Source organism: Mustelus asterias, chromosome 3 (genome assembly GCF_964213995.1).
Source record: "Mustelus asterias chromosome 3, sMusAst1.hap1.1, whole genome shotgun sequence".
Lineage (NCBI taxonomy): Eukaryota > Metazoa > Chordata > Chondrichthyes > Carcharhiniformes > Triakidae > Mustelus > Mustelus asterias.
Genome location: NC_135803.1, coordinates 56,146,009 through 56,164,522, shown reverse-complemented (window position 1 = coordinate 56,164,522; position 18,514 = coordinate 56,146,009). Strand labels below are relative to the sequence as shown.

The 18,514-nt window shown below is 39.7% G+C and overlaps 1 protein-coding gene across 1 annotated transcript; it reads right to left on the bottom strand.

Moving 5' to 3' along the window:
- Positions 1–5,633: 5,633 nt before the first annotated feature.
- On the bottom strand, positions 5,634–11,006 carry il12a (interleukin 12a). The gene is made up of 6 exons (XM_078210110.1): positions 10,979–11,006; positions 10,661–10,818; positions 10,098–10,199; positions 9,947–10,006; positions 9,753–9,857; positions 5,634–5,819 (listed from the first exon to the last, which is right to left on the bottom strand). The coding sequence occupies exons 1-6, from the start codon at positions 11,004–11,006 to the stop codon at positions 5,634–5,636; spliced, it is 639 nt and encodes a 212-aa protein (XP_078066236.1).
- Between the last annotated feature and the right edge of the window lie 7,508 nt (positions 11,007–18,514).

Sequence of the window (18,514 nt, the reverse complement as noted above, 5' to 3'; positions counted from 1 at the left end):
CAGTTTTTGATGCATTTGAAGATTTAAATTTTAAGGATATGAGAAAAGGAAGGGGAATGGAACTTAGTGAACAACTCGTTCCGAGAGTTAGCATAGAATTTGTGCTTTAAAAGAATGGATAATAGACTATTTCTATTTCTTAGAACCCCAGATTAACTGCTCTGTCTTTTGCTAAATATCATACAGGTACTGCTCTTTTCAGATTTATGAACAGATTAAGTACACACAATCTATTCCTTCCCTGTAATAGATGATTTGTTGATTTCCTAAATGTGCTGTAAATAGTTTTTTTTGAGTCACATGTATTCAAACATTATTTTGCCATATTTAACTTTTTTCCTCATCACTTGCAGTGTTAGGAATTCATCTCGACCACGATAGTTTCCAATTTATTGGAAGAATGTTAATATTGCCTATGATCAGTAACAAGATTTAACATGCCATTTTCTAACATGGTTTTGATTGGCTCCTACACCCTTGTAATATCCACTGCCAAGCAACTATATTAAACAATATTAAACTTCAATGTTTAAATTAATCATTTATGCAAATTACAAATGAACTGATGCATATTTTTTCAAATTTGTGGTTATCTGTATACTTTGTATTTTTCAGTGAGTTACTAAATGTTAAAGGGTTATTGTTGTTTCATTGGGGGGTTTCTTACAAGCAGTTACTGGAACACTGAAGGGTAAACTATTCTCATAATTTAATTTCAAATGGGGAACTATTTAAATTAAATAGCAATGTTTGACGTGCAATTCATACTACAATCTATCCAGGGTAATACACCGGGGACCTGGATCTGAATCCCACCATGGCACATGGTGAAATTTGAATTCAATAAAAAATCTGGAATTAAAAGTCTAAAGATGACCATGAAATCTTGCCAATTGTTGTAAAAACCCATCTGGTTCATTAATACCCTTGAAAAAAGGAAATCTGTTATCCCTACCAGGACTGGTCTACATATGACTCCAGATCCCCAGCATTGAAGTTGACTCTTAAATGCCCTCTGAAATGATTGAACGAGCAACTCAGTTCAAGGGCAATTAGGGATGGACAACAAACACTTGCCCAACCTGCGATACCCACTTTCCATGAATGAATAAAACAAACAATGATCATTTATTTCATGTTTTAATGTTAATTTTTGTTTACATATTTAACTACTGACAAGCCTGATAGTGCCACTGTAGCAAGTGAAAATGCTTCCCAAATTTGACTTCTTGTGTTGTATAATGGAAAAATCATTTGAATGATTTTTACATTTTAATTTATTTGTGGTATAAAGTAGTACATTGACCGTACTACTTAAACAGGCAGTCCTTCACTTTACAGTGTTCGAATTATAATGAATGGCACTTACAATACTTATAGATTGACACCCTGTTGCAAATTTAAGATGTGGTTCTGATTTTGTGACTCCACGCCAGCCCATCTTTAATATTTTTACTCTACATATACACTACTGTTTATATTCTTAAATACGGCCTTGTCTGAAACAGAGTCAAATAATCCAGTAGTAAAGTATTTGGTCACTGACCCTGAAAGTGCCCAAGAATGTTGTGAAAACCTGCTGCTGAGAGCCCCCTGCACCCTTCACTCACCAGGCCATAACTCTGAGTCGGAAGGTCGGATCGATGCGCAGTCACCAGCTGGTCACTGTGGCCCACCAGCAGTGTGCTGCCTGGCTGAGCTACAGCCCAGAAAGTGGAGAATGGTTTTCAGTGACTAATTTTGGTGTGCCGCACCCAAGGGATGATAGCCGAGCCTGGGCCAAAATCAAGCTGGCTGTAACGATGTTCAATGAAAACTGAAATAAGTACATAAATAATCCCTAACGAGTCAAACAATCCTGCTGCATTAGAAAGAAGAAAAACTCCTCTGATTTCTAATTTCACCTCAACGTGAAAGATTGCAGATTATTGCAATGAAAAGTTCTTCTCACTGTTACCTATAATATTGTCTTTACATTGTGTAAGTCTAAAGCTTGCAGCCACTAATCTTTTCCATGTTGTATTTTTGCATTTTATTCCTGCTTTGCTCTTGCTTTTAAGTCTATATTGAATACTTAAGGTTATTTTGTATTGATTCTTACTTAGTGGATATTGATTTAAACCTATGTGTGATTGTGCTTTGATTATTGATCAGTTGTATAATCAGTAATATTGTTAGCTGTAGATTTGGAATATTTCCCAAGGATTTTTCTTGCACATCATCTTCACGGTTGCCATTTTGCTGTTTTGACTGAACATTTAGATGCAGCCACTAAAATAAACAAAGTTATTTTTTCCATTGTTTTAAAAAGAGAAATCATTCTTACTATATTGACACAATGAGTGGCCTTAAATGGGGTGGTCAATTAGCATGGTCATCAGGAGATGGAGTTTGATTGATGGACATAACACCTGATTGATTGTAGATGAGAAGGCACCATCAATAGCTGCATGAACAACCTGGATATTGAGAAGTCTTCCGGGATTTTGCAGGGCCTGTGAGAAGAATTGATAAGAAATGAGACTTGTTCTGAGAATATTTGCAGTAGGCCTTGAAAGGCTGGTTTGGAGCCAGAAATTTGATTCGAAGGGACACTGCTTCCAGGACTTGCTGCTGCAGTCGATGTGAAGTAGTCAACCAATGGAGACTATGGGAGGAAGGGCCAGGAATGGAGTGACTGACCATAATGCTCACCCATTGTAAGGTTATTTGGAGACTTATTGGTGAATGAATCATGTCAAATTAGGTTTGTGTTGTGGAACAGAACAACTTGGGTTTATCGACTGCGGGGAGCTATTCTTGAATAGACAAATGGGAGCTAACATTTGCAATGCAGTATATGGCTGGAATTCTCCGACCTCACCCATGGCTGAGATTATCTGGTCCCGCTGCTGTGGACGGAGATTTGGCTGAGCGCCAAATTTCCAGTTCTCACTGGCAGCAGTAGCGGTGTGTGCGAGACCGGTCTATTTAGTACATTTAGTATGTAAGTAGAGTTGCCTTTGGCCTTTCTTTTAATTTATACACTGAAATCTTGCTGCTGCTCACACTGGCAGGATCTTATGGTCCCGGTGATGGTGCATCCCCACCGCAGGTTTCCTGGCAGTGAGAGCTGAGTTCAATGGGAAACCTCATTGACAGTGGCGGGACCATAAGATCCCATTAACAGCAAGTGGCACGCCACCTCCTGCCAGCACAAAACACGCCGCGGCAGGGAGGAAAATCCCGCCCAAAGTATTTATCCTTTCAAAAAAGTTATCTTTATACTTCTTTCTTTGTATATTATCAATTATAATTGTTGTATCACTAATTATTTTAATTATCATTGTTCAATAAAGTTGTTGCTTTATCACATTACATTCTCTTTCATTTCCATTTCCAAAGTACTGCTCTGAACCTAAGTGAGACTCCAAAGGGACTTTTACATTTGCCAAGTTCTTTCTAACGTCACACATGGAAAATATAGACTAGCGCAGTGGGACAAACACTTAAGTTAGGAATGAAGCACATTGTTTTGGACAAACTAGATGGAACTACAGTACTGGAATGTCTTCAGTTGATGCTGGGCTATCAAGATGGTAGAATACGCTCCAATCTGATTCTAACATCCCTTGAGCACAAAAATGCATAATTTTTAACAAAATTATTTAATTGAACACAATACTATACACAACTGATCAGATATTTTTGTAAATATGTTACCTTCCTGTGATTTAATGATCCTGCTTTCTGACACTTGCTATGATTACTATGGCGGAAGTGAATGGAGTTTTAGCTGAGCATCAAATTTTCTGCTCTCGCCGGCAGCGGTGACAGGGAGAACAACATCGGAGAATTCTAGCTTATATCTTTTCGAGAGCACCAACTCAGTTCTGTTGGAATTAGCAGCCACCTCAGTAGCACAGTTTTAAGGGTATTGTATCTGTACTCTGCTTGAAGGCAGGATCTTGGCTTATTATCTGCTGATGCTTCATTCTGAGCTGTTTTCTTAGCAATCTTTGTCAGTGGTAGTTGCAATTGCCTTCCACTCAGGAGCAGGGTAAGAAGGCAGGTTCCAAGTCTACATCAGCTGGAGCAGGAATCGAATGCACGCTGTTGGCATTATTCTGTGAAAGCTGTAAAAGTCACCATAGTCCGAAATGACCATAAGCTGTTGTCCCCTTTGAAGGGGAGAGGTGACTGGTGGTGGTTATCCTGAGGATCACCACACTTCAGGTGAGGGGCAAAGTTGAGAAGGCAGGGCCCTCATGAATAACCTCAGCCTGTACAAGAATTGCAACCACACTATTAGCATCACTCTACATCACAAACCAGCCATCCGGTCAACTGAGTTGACTCCCGATTATTCTAAACCATAGGCTAACCATCTAACCAACTGAGCTAATCACTTCCCCCATGGTATACATTAACTATTCAATGTTGCAATTCAAAATCAAAGTTATCGTATGTGGAGGCCAAGGAATTTTTTGAGATCTCCTGTTATTCCTAAAGGATTGCAGTTATGTTATTTATAGCATTATCTGAAAAGTACTTGATGGTCTTGTCAACTCACAATTTGCTCCAACTGCTTGATCAGAGATGCATTGTTTAAAATAATACAGAAAGTTGCTTAATTTAATGCATTAACTCATGCTAAATAGGCTTTATGTGTTGTTTTTATTCTGATAATCAAATGATACAAAATCATCTAGTATTTCTGAATAAATGCATAAAAGATTCCAAATGATTACATTTCTTCAACTATTTGAAATGGACCATGATTTTAAGTGCTGCTTTTCCATTTATCTCTAAAAATATTACAATCACCACTTTCTTTACACAAAAATATTAAAATATTTATCTATAATATGGATAATACATGCAAAAATACTTTTTATATTTGAACATATCTATGTGTTATGAAAAGACTTGCATAGGGTACATCTTCCTGTGCACTGACCTTGTAGAACTATTTGTTTATGCTTTTACGTCAGCCTTTCTATATATTTCCCATTCAATTTTGCAATGTCGACTCTCACAACATAGCTGCTTAGTATGGTCACTTGGGTGGTTCTACAGTGTGAATTTCTGGTGTCTCTCCAACCTCAACCCCAGCTTGGATTCTCCAGTCCCACTGCAGTGAACAGAGAGTTAGCTGATCGCCAAATACTCTGTTCTCGCTGACAGTGGTAGCAAGATTAGAGTATTCTGGCCTTTATCTCCGTTGTACACATAAAAGAAATTTACATTTATCAACTAACCCCAGGCAGTGCCACAGGCAATTATCTTATGCATTGTAAATTTTAAAAAATATTTATTTAAAAATTCAGTACAGATCAGTGTGAACATTACAAATGTTAAAGGAAAATAATCAGAAGAATATAAATTCATTTAACAATATAACTATATTCATTTAAAAAAATTAAAAATGACCCTTCTTAGCATGCAATAGAATTTTTTATCCCAGTTTCCTAATAAAATATAAAACCTTGCCCCAGAAAAAGAGAGATAAATAATAAATAAATATTTAAATAAATATGTTGTTCTGAGAGGAGTGTTATGTTAGCATATTTGATATAAATAGTATAAAAAAAAGAAAAGTTGAGGGAACACAAATGACTTCCCTGTGTGGAAAATATTTAGATTTTGCACAGTCAGAGTTTGGTGTCATTTAGAAAGTTCATCACTCTGTTGATTGTGATGGTACGCAACTTGAAAGCCTGCAAAATTTTGCACAAAGACATCCTCTGGGGGAATTCAATGGCATGTTTTTCTTCATCTTCTGTTGTTGATCCGCCTTCAAAATCTGTGTCTTCATAGATTGAATCAGAATTAAGAGCCTATGAACAAAATCATAAAGAAATCTGTAATTGGGATTTTGTATTATGAGCTTTAAATATTAATCATTTAAACTGAAATTAAATCAAAACTGAATAACAGCTTAGAAGGTTTTGCTGTTAGAAATTCAAATAGGCGGGCAATATATTTCAGGACATGCAGAGAAGGAAATCATTTATTGTGCTTTAATTAAATTGAACTTTATCTAATGGGTATAAACTTATCCAAGAGTTGATTATAATAAAAAGTTATACAATAGAAGGAAATTCAAAGAAAACAAGTAACAGAAATAGAAAGAACAATTGCAAAACAATTAGGAAAAATGCAGACTGGATAGAATGGTGCACAGCCAATAGTGCATGGCAGTGCATCTTCCAGCCCCCAAACCCAGAGAACAACAAGGGTAGCAGATACATGGGAATATCACCAACTGCAAGTTACTCAACAGCCTGTCATGGAAATGTATTGCTACTCCAGCACTGTTGTTTGACTCAAATCCTGGAACTCCATCCCAAATAGCAGCATGTGTGACCTACACCTCACCGACTGATCAGCTTCAAGAAGGTGGCTGACTACCATTTTTTCAAAGGTACTTAGGTGTGGGAAGTAAATACTGACCTTGCCAGTGATGCTCACATCCCATGAAGGAAGTAAAAAGGACACAGTAAAAAGGGATTGGATGGGTGGCAATAAAGATATGCAACAAGTGATTTAAACAGAAAATGTTGGAAACATACAGAAGGTAGATCAACATGTGAAAGATGAAAGTTTCCTCAGTCGTGATGAAGGCTGACATCCAAATCATTAAATTTCCTTTGAAAGCTACACAACTGAATGAACCAGAATTACACTGCTCATCTGCGAGGGTGAAGTTGTTGCACAGTGAAAGGTGCCTTCTTGGGGCACATGTATATGATTGACATTAAGGAAAAGTTTCAGAAATGTGAATCAAAGTGGAGTTGATCAAATAATAGTTTTCAGTAAAAGTATTTAACTCTTTAGGGAAAGGAAGTCTCCTGCAAGCAGCATTGCTTATGTAATCCATGGAGTCATGACATGACACCATCCTGCAGCAAGCCAGAGGGCTGTGAAATCACTGGCAGGAGTTGATTGCATTTCTCCCCAGTGCATGCTCTTAAATTAGAGCTGGGAACTCCTTGGGAGTTTTTTGGATTGGGTTTCATAACATTGACGGAAGGTTAATGGAAACCCCATTTACATGGTTTATCTGGGGTTTGTGATGATCTCTGGCTAATTTTGCTGTGATCATTCAGGAGAATCCCTGAAGCTTGCTGTCATATACCTTTATAATGCTGGTGAATCTGATTCCACATCCATTGAGCCGGCATATTTTGACCATTTTTCCAAAAAAGGGATTTGGAAGTGAATTATATACAGGTTTACAATTTTCTTTTCCAGTATATGCTGAGACTAAGAGCACCAATAACCAGGTATTGAAAACGTGATTTCACAATAACCAAGAAAAATAATCAATTCTTTTTCTCCTATCATGCTGACATGAACATCTACACGTGAGCATGGTCAGCAGACAGAAAGGCAAGAATAGTCTTGGCAATTTATTATAAGCCTTTTTTCAAATAAGCCTGTATCTATTTCAATGCTTAGGAAGAATGCATAAAAGCCAGACTATTAACCAGGAGAGAGCTGTCCGGCTTGTTTTGCTTATCTCAGAAAGGGATTTTGCAGTAAAGTTATAACTGTTAGTTTGTACTTTCAAGTGCTGTTGTAAACAAAATAGTTTAATGATTTATCTCTATTGTCACCTCATTAAAGTGTTTTTAGTCTTTTTACTGAAAGGTTGAATGAGGGCAAGTGTGAAACATCACAAGAAATATAAAACCAATATAATTTATAATTGAGGTGCTTCATTACACCTAGAAAGCCACATCTTCCAATGAAAGAAATCGTACTGCATTGCACTTCATGAAATGTTAAATTTGAACTGTTATGTAATGCACTTTTGTAAATTCAATGAACATAGAACATAGAACATTACAGCGCAGTACAGGCCCTTCAGCCCTCGATGTTGCGCCGACCAGTGAAACCAATCTAAAGCCCCTCTAATCTACACTATTCCAATATCATCCATATGTTTATCCAATAACCATTTGAATGCTCTTAATGTTGACGAGTCCACTACTGCTGCAGACAGGGCATTCCACGCCTTTACTACTCTCTGAGTAAAGAGCCTACCTCTAGCATCTGTCCTATATCTCTCCCCTCAATTTAAAGCTATGTCCCCTCGTGTTAGCCATCACCATCCGAGGAAAAAAGCTCTCACTATCCACCCTATCTAATCCTCTGATCATCTTGTATGCCTCTATTAAGTCACCTCTTAACCTTCTTCTCTCTAACGAAAACAGCCTCAAGTCCCTCAGCCTTTCCTCATACGATCTTCCCACCATACCAGGCAACATCCTGGTAAATCTCCTCTGCACCCTTTCCAACGCTTCCATATCTTTCCTATAATGCGGCGACCAGAACTGTGCGCAATACTCCAAGTGCGGCCGCACCAGAGTTTTGTACAGTTGCAGCATGACCTCATGGCTCTGAAACTCAATCCCTCTACCAATAAAAGCTAACACACCATATGCCTTCTTAACAAATATACTATATATTTTTTGAAAATAGACTATTGTCACACTGCTGGATTAGTGTGCAATAAGGGAGAACTGCAGAAACATAGGGAGTAACCAGTGCCACTGAATCTGGTAGAGTATCTAAAGTAGACCTCTTAGCTGTAACATTAACATTATGGTGCAAATCTGGAGTCTGGACTTTGAAACACGGACAGTGAAATTACTATGCAATGACAAGCTGGGCACAAGACTTTTCTGGGAGACATTTGGAGTTGCAAGAAATCATTAAATGTAACTGGAATTCATTCCAATGCTGGCACAATGCAGCCACCAATGTCTACACTGGAATCCATACTGTCTAAGCATTTATATCTTAACAGCTGGACAAGGAGCTGTGGGCAGCAGGAATTGGACGTCTCGATCATTGTAAATAGGATAATGCCTGGCTGAAACAGCACTGCAGCAACCAGCAACTGTTTACAACTCTATAATTCCTTTAACGTGCAAAGATGTTCTGAGGCGTTTCGCGGAAATGGAAGGAAAACAAACATCAAACTAAGGAGGGAATGATTGACAGCAGTGACCAAAAGCATGGTCAAAGAGATGTGTTTAAGGAGGGAAAGGCAGATATGATACAGTTCAATGAAGAATTCCAGAGGGCCGAATCTAGATGGCTGAAGGCAGGGTCGGACATGTTGCTGTGAAGGGAGAAAAAGGAATGCACAAGAGATCAGAGTCAAAGGAACAGTGGACATTAGATGGGGAATTGTAAGGTTGGTGGAGGTTAAGAGGTTGGGTGAGGCCTTGCTTTAGGGGAGTGTTGAAAATGAGCCAGGAAGCACACTGAGAGGGGTATTGCACCTTGTAATAAGCTGTTGACCCAGACAACCTATTTGACTGAAAGTTCATACTTCCTATGTTTTCATTTCACACCTTTGGTGTGAAGTTGGAACTGCTGCGATTTCTCTTTGGCATACCACTGACCTGCCTTGAACCTAGGGGTTCAAGGAACCTTGGGGTGGCATGGTGGTACAGTGGTTAGCCCTGCTACCTCACGATTCCTGGCTTGGGTCACTGTCTGTGCAGAAACTGCACATTCTCCCTGTATCTGCGTGGGTTTCCTCTGGGTGCTCCGGTTTCCTCCCACAATCTGAAAGATGTGCTGGTTAGGTGGATTGGCTGTGCTAAATTCTCCCTTCGTGTACCTGAACAGGTGCTGGAGTGTGGCGACTAGGAGATTTTTACAGTAACTTCATTGCAGCGTTAATGTAAGCCTACTTGTGACATTAACTGAAACGAATTAAAGGTTAGTTTTAGAGAGCGGGTTAAGTTTACCTTCAGGAGGTGTTGGATGTGTTTGCATACGTTGCCGGTAATATGGGAGAAATTCTGTAGCTTGGCTTGGTAGATTTGTAGATCAGCAGTGATATTTTGATAGCACTGTGGATAAAAGGAAATTGGAGATGTTAGATTCAATTTGACATCAGCGATTAAACTGATCACTGGGTGAAACATTTGCAGCCACAAACCTGGTAAGACGAGAAATGGCATTCTTGGGAATCCCCACTTTCCTCGCATCTACCAAATTCCTGCAGATTCACAGAGATTCAGATAAGCAATCAGTTCGAAATGTCTTAGGGCAGAATTGTTCTCAAATTTGCCAGAGGCTTTTCTCCTTACCTGTCCTGGGGAACAGGTCCTGACAGTGCTGGTGAGATTCTCGGTGAAGTCCTCCAACACAATCACATTGTCAGTGCAGTTAAAGCCTTCAGTCACATCGGGCTAATAAAAACAGCAAATATATCAGTGGAAAAAAAATCATAGAATTTTGCAGTGCACTTATTTATCTTCCTATTTGAGAATGTAAAGCTTATTGATGAACCTTGGATTTTGCATAGTTTTTTTTGTGTAAAACACCAGATGACTGTCTATCTACAGTGCAGAAGGAGGCTGTTTGGCCCATCAAGTCTGCACTGACAACAATCCCACCCAGACCCTATCCCTTTAACCACATGCATTTATCCTGCTAATCTCCCTGACACTAATGGTCAATTTAGCATGGCCACACAAATACTGTAAGGAGTCTAACAACACCAGGTTACAGTCCAACAGGTTTATTTGGTAGCAAACGCCAATAGCTTTCGGAGCGCTGCTCCTTCGTCCTTCGGGACATTCATTGTTAGACTCCTTACTGTGTTTACCCCAGTCCAACGCCGGCATCGCTACATCACACAAATACTTACATGCGTTAAACTCTCCTTCACCTGGTCAAGCAGTTGCTTTGAAAGCGTCAGGCATTTATTTACATCTATTTTGTGATGCTTATCCACCGGGGTCCCAGAGGAGAGGCGAAGGGCAATCGTTAAGAACACGACAACTTTCCACACTCTTGGGGAGCAAACTGCAATTGCAAAAGAAAACTTTGAAGATTTGTGGTGGCACTGGGGCGCCCTGCAGTTTTTAACCCACGGAGCAAGAAGCCCCCTTGTAACTTCTTTCTGGCATAAATTGAGTTTGATAAAAACTTAAATAAAACAGATTTCCAAACATCTCAAACTTACCGGCGGCTTCTGGTGAGAGCATCATCATTGTTCAAGTAAATCTGTCCGACTGGAAGTGTGTTTGTTCAGCTGCACCGTTTGCGTATGTGTGTGTCTGCTGACAGATGAGCTGCTGTCTATGAATATATATACACAGAGCTCACCCCACACACTGGAAAGGCTGATGTATTGAGGGGATTCCCCCCTACCCCCAGTCATTTTCAAGACGTGGATCGAATGTGGGACACGCACCCAAAACAATCCTCCCAGTGAGAGCGAAACCACACCTTATGTTTTGTTAAGTCTCATTTGGTTTATTTCTTTATCTTTTTCGCTTTCATTTAATTCCCTCTTTGTTTCGTCTCAGTGAATTCATCGCCCTCCTGTTTTGGTCGATGTTTAGTTTATTTGCTGTTTGTATTTCTGCAACTTTCCCTCCTTCATCTTCACTTAGTTTGCCTATTTTTTTTATTTGTTTGCTTCTTTAACGATCTATTTATTTGTCCCTTCTATTACTTCGTTGTTCCGTCTCACAGAAAACACCCTCCCCTGAGTTTGGAGGGCAGTGGGTGGAGGGGAAAGCTTTACCTGTTTGATTAAACTAACCAAGTGGGTTTTCACAAGTACTCGATTCACTGCAGAAGACACAGGGGGTGTTGGGGGGTCCGGAAAAGGTCAGAGCAGTGCTTATTTCTATGTTCCCTTTTAAATTCGCAAGTCAAGTTTCACTGAGAGTCGCGAACGAATCTCCCCAAAAGTAAGTTTCCCAGTAAAGTTAAAACTGTTCATCAATGGGGAAACGGCACTTTTTGTTTAACGGTTTTCTGAGTTTCCCTTTGTGGATTTTCAAAGAAATATAAAACAAAACTAGATTTCCAACACCCATCGGGCAGCTAAATATAAAGAAATCCGACTCTTTACAAGAATGTGCGCACGTTTCTAATGAAACAAATCTTCTCCATTCTGGAGATGTTCTGATTGTTAATTAAATCTACTGGAAAGATATATCTTCCTATTTCAAACCCAATTTTCCGTAAAACGCGATGTAGTTTTTTTCTGCTGTGAACGTTTACATTTGTAAACATGTCTAGAGGTTACTTAACGGGTTTTATACAACTTTGACAGCGACTTTAATAACCCTAAATATCCATTTTATCTCATGCCAGCTGAGTGGTATATCTACCTTCGTCGGAAAAAGATGGTATAAAATAGTACTAGCCATTGGCTTCCACTCTAGGACGGAGGGATGCCATAATAATCTGTTAAGTATTGGTGGGCTGTTAATAATGACTAGTCATTTCTATCCCCAAACGAACAATACAATATTTTGAACAGTATGCAATGGAACCAGGGAGCAAGCTATCCTAAATCTGGTCCTGTGTATTGAGATAGGAATAATCAATAATCTTACAGTTAGGGACCCTCTCCGAAGGAGCGATCACAATATGGTTGAATTTAAAATACAGATGGAACATGAGAAAGTAAAACCCAATTCCAGTGTCTTGCACTTAAATAAAGGAGACTACAACGGGATAAGGGAAGCGTTTGCTAAGGTAGACTGGCAGCAAAATCTTTATGGTGGAACAATTGAGGAACAGTGGAGGACTTTCAAAGTGATTTTTCACAATGCTCAGCAAAAGTATATACCAGTAATAAGGAAGGACTGTAGAAAAAGAGATAGTAAGAGATAGTAAGAGTTTTAACAACACCAGGTTAAAGTCCAACAGGTTTATTTGGTAGCAAATGCCATAAGCTTTCGGAGCGCTGCTCCTTCATCAGATGGAGTGGAAATCTGCTCTCAAACCTGTTGGACTTTAACCTGGTGTTGTTAAAACTCTTACTGTGTTTACCCCAGTCCAACGCCGGCATCTCCACATCATGAAAGAGAGATAATCAGCCATGGCTATCTAAGGAAACAAAGGAAAGTGTCAAATTGAAAGAAAATGCATGCAAAATAGCAAAGATTAATGGGAAACTGGAGGACTGGGAAGTCTTTAAAGGTCAACAGAAAGCCATGAAAAAAGCTATAAAGAAAAGAAAGTTAACTAGTTCAGAATATAAAAACAGATAGCTTAAGTTTCTACAAATATATAAAAGAAAAAGAGTGGCTAAGGTAAACACGTTCCTTTAGAGGATGAGAAGGGGGATTTAATAACGGGAAATGAAGAAATGCGGAGGCATTGAACAGGTATTTTATATTGGTCTTCACAGTGGAAGACACAAATAACATGCCAAAAATTGACGTCAAGAAGGCTATGGCAGGTGAAGACCTCGAAATGATCATTATCACTAAAGAAGCAGTGTTAGGTAAGCTAATCTATAGTGGGGAAAATGCTTGAATCTATCATCAAGGAAGAAATAGCGAGACATCTGGATAGAAATGGTCCCATTGGGAAGACACAGCATGGGTTCATGAAAGGCAAGTCATGTTTAACTAATTTAGTGGAATTCTTTGAGGACATTATGAGCACAGTGGACAATGGGGAACCAATGGATGTGGTGTATCTGGATTTCCAGAAGGCATTTGACAAGATGCCTCACAAAAGGCTGTTGCATAAGATAAAGGTGCACAGCATTACGGGTAATGTATTAGCATGGATAGAGGATGGATTAACTAACAGACAGCAAAGAATTGGGATAAATGGGTGTTTTTCTGGTTGACGATTAGTGACTAGTGGTGTATCTCAGGAATCACTGTTGGGACCGCAATTGTTTACAATTTATATAGATGATTTGGAGTTGGAGACCAAGTGTAGTGTGTCAAAGTTCGCAGATGACACTAAGATGAGTGGTACAGCAAAGTATGCAGAGGATACTGATCATCTGCAAAGAGATATAGATAGTCTAAATGAATGGGCGAGGGTCTGGCAGATGGACTACAATATTGGTAAATTTGAGCTCATCCATTTTCGTAGGAATAACAGCAAAATGGACTATTATTTAAATGGTAAAGAATTGCAGCATGCTGCTGTGCAGAGGGACCTGGGTGTCCTTGTGCATGAATCACAAGAAGTTGGTTTACAGGTGCAGTAGGTAATTAAAAAGGCAAATGGAATTTTTTCCTGCATTACTAGAGGGATGGAGTTTAAAAACAGGGAGGTTATGTTGCAGCTGTATAAGATGCTGCTGAGGCCACACCTGGAGTACTGTGTACAGTTTTGGTCTCCTTCCTTGCGAAAGGATATACTGGCAGTCAAGAGAGTACTGAGAAGATCCACTAGGTTGATTCCAGAGTGGAGAGGGTTGGCTTATGAGGAGAGACTGAGTAGACTGCGACTATACTCAGTGGAATTTAGAAGAATGAGGGAAGACCCTATAGAAACATATAAAATTACAAAGGGAATAGACAAGATAGAAGCAGGGAGGTTGTTTCCACTTAGGATGAAACCAGAACTCGGGGGCATAAACTCATAATAAGGGGGAGCAGATTTAGGACTGAGTTGAGGAGGAACTTCATCACTCAAAGGGTTGTGCATCTGTGGAATCCCCTGCCCAGTGAAGCAGTTGAGGCTACCTCATTGAATGTTTCTAACGCAAAGATAGATTTTTGAACAGTAAAGGAATTAAGGGTTATGATGAGCAGGCGGGTAAGTGGAGCTGAGTCCACGAAAAAATCAGCCATGATCTTATTGAATGGCACAGCAGGCTCGAGGGGCCAGATGGCCTACTCCTGCTCCTAGTTCTTATGTTCTTATGTTCTAATATTGTCCTAAAGATACTCGAAAGCTGAAATCAAAGCGAACATTTTGGGAAGTACTAAGTAGGCAGGCAACTTTGGTCCAGAGAATAAATGTTGACATTTTGGCTATGGGACATTATGAGGAAAAACTCAAAACCAAAAGCACAAATTTACATCACTGAATAGATGCTACCTGATTTTCATTTTATGTTTTCCTTTCAGTAGTTTCTGGCTAATCTGATCATTATTGAATGATTCAAATTGCCTGAAACACTCCCGGATGAGCAGACATCTCCTCCAATTAAATATCAGGTAGACTAAAGCCATCCCTACCACAAACTCCACTTGTCCCTACCACAAACTCTCCTCCATGGTGGCACAGTGGTTAGCATTGCTGCCTCAAAGTGCCAGGATCCCAGGTTCAATTCCACCCTCAGGTGATTGTGTGGAAAGTGCACATTCTCCCCGTGTCTGCGTGGGTTTCCTCCAGGTGCTCCGGTTTCCTCCCAGAGTTCAAAGATGTGCGGGTTAGGTTGATTGGCCATGCTATATTGACCATTAGTGTTGGAGGACTAGCAAGGTAAATACATGGGGTTATGGGGATAGGGCTGGGTGAGATTATTGTTGATGCAGGCTCAATGAGCCAAATAACGTCCTTTGGGATTCTATGATTCCATGGTAGAAATCATTGAATATTGATTACACAGGAGGCCATTCAGCCCATCACATTCATGCTGGCCATCCCAGAGTTGCTACTCAGCATAATTGCCCCTTCCTACATTAGGTCTGTAGCCCTGCAGATGATTGATCTTCAAATAAACACCCAAATATTTTAAAATATGGTAAGAATTCCTGCCTCTATCATACTACCAGGTCCCTACTACCCTCTGATTGAAAAAAATATTTATCATCTTCGCTTTCACCCTTCTACCAACTAACTTAAATCAATGGAGCCTGGTTTTTGATCCCTCTGCCAAGGTGAATAGCTCATCCCTATTTATTCTATCAAATCCTTTCATAATTTTATACATGTCAATTATGTCACCACTCAGCCTCCTCTGTTCCAAGGAAAATAACCACGGTCAATCCAATTGTTCCCCATAGCTAAAAAATTTCAGTCCTGCAACATCTTAGTAAATCTCCTATGCATCCACTCTGGTACAATCACATTGTCCCTGTAATATGGTGACCAGAACTGTAAACAGTACTCAAGCTGTGGTTTAACTAATGCTGTATATCAGGATTTTTCAAAGTGGGAGTTACGACTCAGAGGTGGGTCATAGGATGTTGAAAATGAGTCACTGGATAAATTCTCACTCCCCTATAACCTGATCCTGTTGAGAAAAACACAGGATGTTCCATTTATAGAGCACATTTTGTGGAGGGCAGAATGACAATGAGGACCTCTCATAGGCATAGCCAGCATAAGGACTTTTGATGTGAAGGAAAAGCCCTATTATTGCCTGATACAATTCAAGTTATGTGCACTGTATGAAAGGAAAAGGCAGAAATTAGGAGAGAGGTGTATTTTAAATGTGCAGCAAATCATGTTTAGATTGCGACTGCAGCGGCAGTACTGCAGCTTGCCTGGTCAGTGGATTCTGCTGGAATCTCGAATTTCCTGCTGTGAAGGCATGTGATAGTATAGTCATTATTTTGTAATACCTAACTCATTATTTTTCCCGTGTGTATAAAAATATTTTGCTGTTGAATCAATTCCAAAATGAGATGACGTCTGAAAAACAGGAAAATCACTGAGACATTTTATTTATTTTTAATTACGCCCGTATGTGAGGAAGGATAATCGACACACTGACCATTGACTTCAATGGAAGCAGCAAAATATAGTTATTGATGTGTCATATTCCAACTACCAGGGAGGTTTATTGATGGGATGGTAACAGACAGAGATAATTGGTGACTGCCCTATTAAGTTTCCACCTAAAAGCAGTACATTCATCTGGTGAGCTTTGCATTCCAAAGGTGCATCTTAAATGAGAAATCTGTCACAAATAAACGGCAGTCAGTTTTCAGTAGATGGTTGGTACACGTAATTGAGTGTATTTTCTGATTTTGGATATTTGGTTTGAGTGTATGTGTTGACAAGAGGAGTTTGCAAAACACTGACACCAATTTCGTTCATGCCGGAATATGGCCTGAATAAATTGGAAAATGGATCTGAAGCAGATCTCCTGATGTTCAATATATTTTACAATGTTAGTACAAAGTGGAAAGATTGTATTTTATTACACATCCCACGTGATGTGGGTCGTGAGAAACATAGAAACCCTACAGTGCAGAAGGAGGCCATTCGGCCCATCGAGTCTGCACCAACCACAATCCCACCCAGGCCCACATATTTACCCGCTAATCCCTCTAACCTATGCATCTCAGGATTCTAAGGGGCAATTTTTAACCTGGCCAATCAACTTAACCCGCACATCTTTGGACTGTGGGAGGAAACCGGAGCACCCGGAGGAAACCCGGGCAGACACGAGGAGAATATGCAAACTCCACACAGACAGTGACCCGAGCCGGGAATCGAACCTGGGACCCTGGAGCTGTGAAGCAGCAGTGCTAACCACTGTGCTACCGTGCCGTGAGGGATGATCATTTGGTAAAAGTGGGTCACTGGGAAAAAAGTTTGAAAAACAGTGCTGTATATAGTTCTAGAATAACCTCACTATTCTTATATTCTATCCTTAGCTAACGAAGGAAAGCATGCCATATACCATCTTAACCACATTATTGATCTGTCCTTCTACCTTTGAGGATCTGTGGACATCAAGCTGCCTCTGTTCCTCCACACTAAGTATCCTATGCTTCTCAACCACTGACTCCATTCTTGCCCTTGCCAGCTTATCTGAGGTTGAACCAGACATTCGCAGCTATTTACATATCCATAATATCACCCAGTTCCACCCATAACCTCAGCTCAGCTACTGATGCAACCCTCATCAATGCTTTGTTAGTCTAGACTTGTCTTTCTAATGCATCCCAACTGTCCTCCCATTTTCTATCCTGTACACACATGAGGTCATCCAAAACTTTGCTGACTCACAACCCTTTAAAATATCTGCATGCTATAACTGACTTCCCGAGCAACACTGATTTTAATTGCTCCAGTGTTGGTGGCTATGCCTTCAGGTGACTAGGCCCTAAGCTCTGGAATCCCCTTCCTAAATATCTCTGCTTCTCCACATCTCTTTTCAGTCACTCCTTAAAATTTACCTCCTGGACTCAACTATTGATTATCTGCTCTAATATGTCCTTATGTTGCTGGTTGTTTTGTTTAATAATGCCCCTATGAAGCACTTTGAGACGCTTTATTATGTTAAAGGTACTATATAATGCAAGCTGTTGTTGTTTTGTCTAGTTCCAACCACTTAAGACAATTTTAAAATTGTCTCTTAGTAATTGAGCTTGTGTTCCTAAAATTACTTTCATTTTATATAATGCCTTCTGTGTCAGTTTACCTTAGTCGGCAGTATATTTGCCTGAGTCAGAAATTTGTGCACTTTAGTGTTATTCTGGGAAACTTCTAATTATCTAGGGTTGATACCTCAGCCCAGTACTGAAGGATGGCTGCATTGTTGGAAAGAAACTGAGGCTCTTTCTGGCTGTTTGGGTGAATGTACAAAAATCCAAGATACTTCCTCAAAAAAGAGCTGGCATTTCTCCAGTTACCTGGCTAACATTCATATCTGAAGTAATACCATTCATTATTATTCACTTTACTGAAGTAATACCACTCATTATTATTCACTTTTGCTGTTTGTAAAACCTTGGTGATTATAAATAAACTGTCAAGTTTGCCTGCAGAACAACAATGACTATGCTTAAAGTATTCAATTGCTCCTGAGGCATTTTGGAACCTC